This window comes from Solanum tuberosum, unplaced genomic scaffold, assembly GCF_000226075.1.
Source record: "Solanum tuberosum cultivar DM 1-3 516 R44 unplaced genomic scaffold, SolTub_3.0 scf00626, whole genome shotgun sequence".
Classification (NCBI taxonomy): domain Eukaryota; kingdom Viridiplantae; phylum Streptophyta; class Magnoliopsida; order Solanales; family Solanaceae; genus Solanum; species Solanum tuberosum.
In genome coordinates this window covers 143,258-152,512 of record NW_006239538.1, presented here as the reverse complement: position 1 = coordinate 152,512, position 9,255 = coordinate 143,258, and the positions used below count along the sequence as shown (strand labels likewise).

At 33.4% G+C, this 9,255-nt stretch overlaps 1 protein-coding gene across 2 annotated transcripts; it reads left to right on the top strand.

Moving 5' to 3' along the window:
- Positions 1-594: 594 nt before the first annotated feature.
- On the top strand, positions 595-8,999 carry LOC102596419 (replication protein A 70 kDa DNA-binding subunit B-like). 2 transcript variants are annotated; one of them, XM_015304816.1, is made up of 14 exons: positions 595-845; positions 1,104-1,186; positions 1,488-1,665; positions 1,761-1,864; positions 3,118-3,185; positions 5,680-5,965; positions 6,059-6,149; positions 6,302-6,435; positions 6,512-6,590; positions 6,672-6,807; positions 6,898-7,055; positions 7,141-7,264; positions 7,391-7,681; positions 8,682-8,999. In XM_015304816.1, exons 8-13 carry the CDS (start codon positions 6,372-6,374, stop codon positions 7,478-7,480), a joined length of 651 nt encoding a protein of 216 aa, XP_015160302.1. In that variant the 5' UTR covers positions 595-845; positions 1,104-1,186; positions 1,488-1,665; positions 1,761-1,864; positions 3,118-3,185; positions 5,680-5,965; positions 6,059-6,149; positions 6,302-6,371; the 3' UTR covers positions 7,481-7,681; positions 8,682-8,999. The 2 variants fall into 2 exon arrangements, with proteins under 2 accessions (XP_015160302.1, XP_006366310.2); XM_006366248.2 differs by having other exon boundaries at positions 3,063-3,185.
- The last annotated feature ends 256 nt before the right edge of the window (positions 9,000-9,255 follow it).

Genomic DNA, 9,255 nt, shown 5'->3' with positions numbered 1-9,255 from the left:
TGTTTATCTTAGCTCTTTCTATTGGTCAGACTGTACTCTCATTGTTTATAATAACCCAAAAAATATATTACGTTGCTTCTTCCTTTCCTGTAAGTTTGTAAAAATTGGGTTGCTTCTTCCTTTCCTGTAACTTTGTATAGTTCATTCTACTTATCTTAATATCTATTGTCTCTATCATGGTTAAAGTAATTACCTCATGTACCTAAACTTAGCTTGTGCATTTACGAAGCGATGAATGAATTTCTTGCTAACTGTCGTTTACTCTCATGCCGAGAAACCACAATGCATGTGTGGAATCATACATAGTTGCAGGAAGGATGAGCCGAGGTTGTTAGTACACTTCGAGAACCTTAGTTATCATGCTAACTTGCTAGGTAGAAAAGACAATCCTCCGTTATTGCTGTTTCATCTTCTTATTCTGAATACATCACCCTGCCAACACTTTTTTTGTTCCTGCTTGGGTGCTTCTATCTTTTCATTTCACAAATTTTGCATGCATATTCAGACATTTATTTCATTCTCTCATTTTTGGAATATTACTAATTCAGAATTTACTTTGAATTCAATGACATCAACTATGATCCCTTTCCATAGGTAAAAACAAAGCTCAAAGGACATCATAAGAGAATAACTCCCCTTCGTTTTGTCTCAGTTCATTCTCCATCCATATGACTGCAATTTCACAAGCAAAGCACATATCATCGTGCAGTCCTGCTGATCTGCTCTACTGCAGAAGAAGGCCACAGAAAGATCCAGCATTTATATCAACAACGTGATGAGTTAACTAATAGACTACATGGTCCCACCACGGCAGATAGAGTCTGAAGACTAACTTAACTAACTCTGTGAGTTCCATCAAAAGTACATACTTTTTTCCTCTTAAGCATATTCTGTCTAAATTTACATTTCAAGTTTGGTGAAAAATTAATCTTCTATATTTTCTTACAACTTAATTTATTTACTTTCCAAATATATATAAAGCTTTAGCATTTTTGTTCCACTTAGTATACTCAATTCTTCCCATAATCATATAGGCTCGAATCATTCACATTTAAAGTCCCTAATAATGTGAAATACACATTTATGAATTTCGCTTACTGTAGGAGAAAGCTAGAAGGACTATCACTGAAGTTTCAGATCCAGTAAAGGAAAAGGCAAAGGCATTGAAAATATTCATTAGTCAGAGGTAATAATATGTTATCTTACATTCATTTTTTGCACAGTGTCATATTATATATTTGAAGTATTTAGTTTGCTTATAATTTAAGACTATAGCACACATGTTCATTGTAAACACTAGCTTTCTCTACTCTTCTGTATTTCATATGTCATCAGTTGAAAGAGAGAGTTCATATATTTAAAGAATACAGTCAATTAGAGCATACATTGTCTTATTTTCATTGCAGCTTTTAACTTGTTCTTCTTCCTAATTTTCAGAACACACACATATATATATCCTAAAGCACATACTTTCTCTTCCATTGTAGGTCAGCCGTTTTCAATTTGGACGAAAGATGAATGTGCTTACTGAACTTCTTACCAGGAAGATAATAAGAATCTATAGGAACATCACCAAAGTGCTGCAACAATGACATTGTACACACTGCTTCAATCAGCTGGCACCTCATCGCTAATGTAGATGCTGAAGTACCAATACTGCACCAGGTACCACAATTTTCTATTTGTTTTGAAATCCCTTTCAGGGTTTATTTCTTCTGAACATTTGTCAACTAATATTACAAACTTTGTTCTCATTGAAGGAGTACTGCATAAGACATATACATGTTTCCTGGTAAAGTCAGACGCACAACGAAAAAAACTTATTCAATGTCTTAAAGCAACAATTGAAAGAATGGTATCTCAGGTTAGCACTAATGATTTACCTAATTTCTAAATGTTTTTAGATCCATTGTTCAACATATATTGCAAATGAAGAATCTAAATTACATTATTTTAGTTATAACAATAGAGCAGCAGTGATCTCTGTGTGTTTGTCAACTTATTATGCATTCAAATGTCTTTTACTTTTAGGGAAATGCATTATCTACCTTTAGCCTAACAGTTCAAGTAAGAAGCTATAAATGAAGAATTAGTTGCATGAAGATATATATTATTTTGCTTTGTTTTAGTTTCCACTAATCTCTATATTATTTTTCTTGCAAATGCAGACTATGACAATATTTATTCCCCCTCCACCCACAATAACCTTTTCCGAATTTTATCCTCAACATACAATGTCATTGGCATAAAAATGGATCACTCCTCCATCAAGATATATAATCCCCAAGTTGCCCAGGTTCAGCTATTCAGACATTTATTTCATTCTCTCATTTTTGGAATATTACTAATTCAGAATTTCATTTGAATTCAATCACATCAACTATGATCCCTTTCCATAGGTAAAAACAAAGCTGAAAGGACATCATATGAGAATAACTGCCCTTGGTTTTTTAATTCTGTGAATGTGATTATATCTGTAGGAGCAGATTGTCAGCTAAATTAGTTTCATATAGATGTATTGTTCGGTGAGCATCTTAGAAAACATAACTATCACTGAAGTAAGTGAAATCTTACTACATTTAAAAGTATCTATTGACAATACAACCAACTCTTCAAATGATTACTATTTTTCTTTATCAATCAACAGCGTATCTGGTACATCAGAAACAATCGAGATGAATGAAATTTTTGTATTTGCCTTTAAGTTTAATATCATAAGTGCAATTGTTCCAAAAAACTAATAAAAGAACAATCACAGATTTGCTATTAGAAGAGGTGAGTATTGAACTTTTTTACTGCATTTTCATTTGTTTAATGTGCAGTTCCTGCGCAATAGCAGCTGGTATCTATTTGTCTTTCCCCATTATCTCATTAGTCACCTTTTAAATAGCCACATTCAAAGGTCTGCTCAGAGGTTCAAATATGCACTTTTAATGGAACTGACAGAGTCAGTTAAGTTAGTCTTCACACTCTATCTGCCCTGCTGGGACCATGTAGTCTATTAGTTAATTCATCACATTGTTGATATAAATGCTGGATCTTTCTGTGGCCTTCTTCTGCAGTAGAACAGATCAGCAGGACTACACGATGATATGTGCTTTGCTTGTGAAATTGCAGTCATATGGATGGAGAATCAACTGAGACAAAGCGAGACTGAAGATCGCATATTGCACTATCTGAACAAGGTAAAAAGTCGTCACTACCTACAGTCGCCTTCACAAATTGGAGTAAAGATGCAGTTAGCTTTCTTCTTGAGACTTCCACTGCATACTGCATGTTCGACTCTTCACTACACAAGAGGAAAATATCATCCTAGATTCAATTTTACAGTAAAAACAAAATGCTAATGTTATACTATTTTTGCTACCATACTAACAAGATGACACATGATTTGATGTGTGTCTGTATATATATATATATAGAGATAGATAGATAGATATTTTTTATCCTTATTTAGAAAGGACAATAAAACTACATCTCTCTTCTTCAAAATTAATGGAGTTTTGGTTGCCAATTAAATTATGTATATATATATATATATATAGATAGATAGATAGATAGATAGATATTTTTTATCCTTATTTAGAAAGGACAATAAAACTACATCTCTCTTCTTCAAAATTAATGGAGTTTTGGTTGCCAATTAAATTATGCCAAAAAACAGACAAAATCATTACATTAGGTAGTCAAATGTAATCATTTTGTCTCATTTTTGACTACCAAATGTACTAATTTTCTATCTTTTTTGGCAGAATTTCATTGGCAACCAAAACCCCATGAATTTCTAACAAGACACATGTAGTTTTTTTGTCCTTTCTAATTTCTATATTTCTAAAATAAAAATAACAAATTAGATAAGGGTAAGGTAATACACATTTATATATATAATATATAATATTACCCTTATATATATATTACTCATACAACACAAATTTAATAGCCTTTCATTCAAGAAAAACTTTTGCTCCCTTTCTCAGGTATTATTTCTTCCCTTTTCATCTTTTCCCTCTTCCCATTTTCAATTTTTCTTCCAGATTTTGCTTTTCACCAAAACAACAACAACAACAACAACATTAATATTTCATCAAAATAGATAAAAATTACAGTTATTAGTTGGACGTCAATTACTCTGGTATTACATTTGTACTGATATTGCAAATGTAAAAGCCAAAGTAATAGCCTCCCTTATGAGTTTCATGTTTGATGGTTCATATTTAATGCTTTCAATACTATTCAATCTTTCGTAGATATACCGTGGGCCCAGGAGTATGCTTTTAACTTGATGCCCAACATGATAAAAATATCTGCAGGATAGCTGTTTTCTTTTGTCTTTTGTTTTGGTTTCTTTTTATTGAAATTTTAAATAGTAGCATGAAAGTTTAGTTTCTATCAAAAATAGGAAACATTTTTGGTAGGGCTAAATGCTGCCTTTGGATATAAATGTCACAGATTAGCTCTCTTTTGCAAATTGTATCTTCCATGATACTAAGTCATACATAAGCCATCAGATAGTGCCTTCAGTAAACACTATACGGGGTCTTCTGAGGTTCAAGTGCAATGAACGCAGTACACTCAGACTTCATCAGAATGATGAAAATTAAAGCACTTTTCACTAGCTTCTGCATCTCTTCTTTTCTTTTTTTCTTTAATATGAGGTGGTGTGCTATAGAAGACATTTTTGTGATACAATATCATGTCCAACCAACATATTTAAAAGTTTTTTCATATTGTTTTTTCCAAATGTATAGTGGTTTGACTCAAGTTTCAGAGATAATTATTGATGTTTTAATAATCTACAACAATTTCTGTCCCTGTAACAGATTTTCTGTGAAAAAAGAGTTGTCCAATTATACTTTGTACATTAATAATGACTGCTAACTGATTTTATGTCTTCATTGAGCTCCACTAAAGGGTCCTAACAAATTTACGCATGACTGTACTTCTACTATGACAACACTGTTGTTTTTCTTTTTATTTGTTCTTTATTTTGTTTTTTTATAGAACATACAAAGTTTATTATGTTTGTGCAGTTTATATGTCATAGGACCGAATAGTAAGAGGTACAACTCTAAAGTAGTATACTTTGTTTGGTCATTTTGGGTGTAGGTGCTTTGTTTGTATCAGATTGTCAATCTCCTACTTTCACATTCTGAAATTGTACAGCTGTATCTCATGATTCACAAAGAACTAATAGCACATACATGGTTACGATATGAAGATGGCAGGAAAAGTAAATAGTATGATACATCATATGTGATCTTTTATGAGTTTGTACTTTATGTTCAGTGTTTGTCCTAACTTGCTTTTGCAAGAGTTTCTTAATGCTTTGTTACTAGATGAAAAGCTCATTTATGCAGCTAGAAGCTGCATTTTACTCCACGGTGTTGCTTTCATTTGATTCCTTATTTTCTTTTGTCTAAAGAGATGAAACAATGTTGCATGTCCCTACTTTAATCACCCATGTTCATAAAAACACAAAAAACCAAGGACTTTGACTGAATACTCATGTTATCCTGCAGATACTACTATTTGGTTAACTATATTTCCTACAAACATGGTACTAAGATTGAACATCGACCAAATAGAACCAGCAACACGAGATTGGATTTGAATCTTATGAATATTGCTTTTTTCCTCTCAACTTAGTTAATCTTAACTTTCTATAACTCTTACTTTCAGGAATGCCAGATTAAGGCAGTTATGTATGCTGGCGAAATTGAGCAGTATGCAGATAAGCTTAAACTCATGAATACCTACCTCATCTCTACTGCAAGAGTGAAAGTCTCACCAACTTCATACGGCAAGCCAATACATAAATTTTACTGGATTCTTGACAAAGAAACAGTAATTGAAGAAATCAAACCATCTAATGAAGTTGAAAATCCACTTCCACCGCCAACCAAGCTGAATATCACAAGCTTTGACCGCATTCCTCATCTGATGGTTGATTCTGCTGCTGAAATTGGTACATCCATCCTAATAGCTATTAACAGACTGAAATATACATCTTTACTGCTACACAAGACTTACAACATTTCATTATGTATTATATACGCAGATATACTAGCAATCGTTCTTCGTTGTGGTCCTCAAAAAAACGCAGGTCACAGTCATCATAGGTGTTGAGAAATTACCCTTTGTGACAATCAGTAAGTATAACATTTGACATTCTATTTTCCCATTTTCTACAAATATTTTGAATCAGTAACCACTTTTTGCATTTGTTTGCTCACATCATCAATTATCGTCTAAGCGTTATCATAGTACTTACTCTTCTCTCCTTATGTTCTCACACTCTCAGGAAAAATCAGTTTCTCTTCACTCTATGGGAGGATTTCGGAGAAATAGAAGGACATGAAATTTCCTCTAAAATGGCAACAGAGGCAGATCTACTTGTAATCCTCGGAAGGAGTATAGGAATCTCTACTTATCAAGGTACACATGCGCTGAACTTCTTACCAACATAATTTTAGATAATAACAAAACATTATACAACCTATGTGTTATACAGGATTGTCACTGCAGACTAGGTACAATTCCACAGTACGTGTGAATCCGAATTACCCACAAGCAGTGGCACTCATCAACTGGTACTCACATTTCATATTTATTCTATAGCTTTAATTTGCATGTAAAGAACCTACTAAACATATTATCTGTTCTAACAATAGGGCAAAAGAAAAGAAAACAATGTTGTTAAGTTGTGCATCAGAGAAAACCTCAACAAGCTCATATGTCGCTCCCATGATAGTGACTCCTGCTGGCCAACAAGTTATCTCTATTGCAGAAATCTCATCAGCGCCTTCTGTAAGTCATACTTGAAGCTGCTCATTTGAGAGTATCCTTATTCATTTTCTCATTCTCTAGCTTTGCCTAAATAATCAAAACTTCCGACAGATGGGAGTGTTCTATGTTGAAGCAGAAATGGCCATATTAGATGAATTCCAAGACTTTTGTGTACTTGAATGCTCAGGATGCAAACAGAAGAAGCGCACAAAGGATAGAAAGGATTTTGAATGTCCAAAATGCAATCGGAAAACAGCATTAGTGCCTCGGTACTATACTTTTGAATTCTAAATAGCACTTTCTACAAAATATAGCATATATTATACACATATTTCAAACTTGCCATCATTTCAGCTGTAGCTTTCAAATTGATCTTATTGACGGTACTGCTACAACCACAGCATCTATCTCTGCTGAATTGGGAGAAAAATTACTGTCCATGACAGCAGAAGACATATTTGACATAACTTGCACTAAGGTTATCTCTCATTCCCACTGGCTACTTGTACACACGTATTGTCATAATACCATATATCTTCAGCACAAACACTTTACCACATATGCTTTGTTCTAAACTATTTGTTCTAACTTGTTACATTTACAGCGACAATCATTGTCTCTTAATCATGTCCATGAGATGTTGTCAAACAAAGTATTCGAAATTCAGCTAAGGAAGTCATCTTGGGCCAGCTGAAATATCACGCATGCAACTTTGTCCGTTCTTTGCTACATGGAAAAACAACATACTCCACAGAGCACTACTGATAGGACTTCTAAAAAGATAAAGCCTTTGGAAATAAGTGAGGTAGAAGTGATGGCAACAACTACTGCAACTGGTTCTTCAAATGCGCCACCAAAATTTGAACCACCCACACCAACCAAAAAGGTCTAAAAGGTCAGTCTACATCTCACTTTCACACCAAAATATAGGTCACAATGATTATCAATTCCACATATTTAGCAGTATTTCAAAAATTGCTGGTAAAAGTCTCTACTTTTAGCTGTAGTTTACTTTCTTTTATACACGTATCCATATAGTTCCTGTGAGACATTGTAAATGTCATACTTATGTTATAGTGCTGCTTTTGCATTTGCTCTTATCTGCTTTCAAATTTCACAATTTGGTTATGTTTATGTCTCACATCACATTGGAAACTCTCACATTAATTCAGGGCTAAAAACTCTCTATCCATGTTCATATCCATGCTCAAATCAATTGGTTGTCAATTTATTTTTAATTCCTCATCTCATGTTGACTGTTGAATTAGCTTATTTTAGTTATAACAATTGACCAACTTCATTACTTCACAGTTAGCAGCAGCTCTTTTGCACACTGACCCTAATTTTTTACTCCTTCCTATTTCTACTCCTTGCAACATCTCAACTCACATCCAATCGAACTGCCTTTCAAAACTAAAAAACAGACTTCGACCTTTGACATTTTATTATGAACAATGTTGCTCACATTCATATAAATCACACTCAAAGAAATCCTTATGTCTGCTGTGTGTTTGTGATACCATAAAACTGTAGCCTCCCTTTGCTCTTTGGTTAATGTTTGTCATTTCACACTGCAATGGAAGCCTATTTACATTTTTTTCTGGATAACTTGCACTGCATACATTCTTCTACATTTGTCTTATTCTACTTTGTTATGATGTCATACACTATAATACACGGTTATCAATAGGAGCAATAAGAACGAGGTTTGTCTTTACTAGCTAACCTCATTCAGCATAGACTATTAGGCCAATCACACCGAGATTCAACAGGGAATCTATCACTTTTGTCATGATTCCATAATTTTCTTTCTATTTGATCCCTATATTAAAATTGCTTTGCTATGTGTTGTCATATTTGCAGTTTCTAACAGACTTTAAACTATCTAATTACAGGAACTCCCTCACACCATTTTGTCACTTTTGCTTATAATAGGGACAATATAATGAATGACTCTCCCTATGCTTTGGTTTTTTGAATGACGAAGATTAGCTATGGAGAGGCAAACTGCAGCGTCCTCTAAATATGATAAACAATGACATGCTAATCTTATATAGCAAAACTGCAACATGTACTATATTATTTTGGTTGTATTACATTAGTTAGTATGTGCAAATCGTTCAAATCGACATCATACTGATGTCTATTGTACATATTCTGAATATTTCAAATAGTACATAATATAATATATGATATTATCCATCTTCTACAAATGCCCTCACCCTTGATTCATTAATATTAAAATATTTTTACAACCATAATATTTTGACTATTGGGCCCGTGCTTGCCACGGGCCTCCTCACCCTAGTATCTAGAGAAGTTGGACATTTGTTGAAAAAACTTATGACTTGAGGGCCAAATAAAGGGAAATTTTGGACATTTGTTGAAAAAACCTTATCAATAGATTAAATTACTACATTTTGTCTCATGTAAGACAAAATTAACCTTTTTCAGTGTAAGAATAAAGAA

Excerpts from the sequence above, each read along its gene's own strand:
- LOC102596419 (XM_015304816.1), top strand. The coding sequence starts at position 6,372 with ATGGCAACAGAGGCAGATCTACTTGTAATCCTCGGAAGGAGTATAGGA. Across the intron at positions 6,591-6,671 it reads GCAGTGGCACTCATCAACTG|GGCAAAAGAAAAGAAAACAA; the intron begins GTACTCACATTT and ends TTCTAACAATAG. Across the intron at positions 6,808-6,897 it reads AAATCTCATCAGCGCCTTCT|ATGGGAGTGTTCTATGTTGA; the intron begins GTAAGTCATACT and ends AACTTCCGACAG.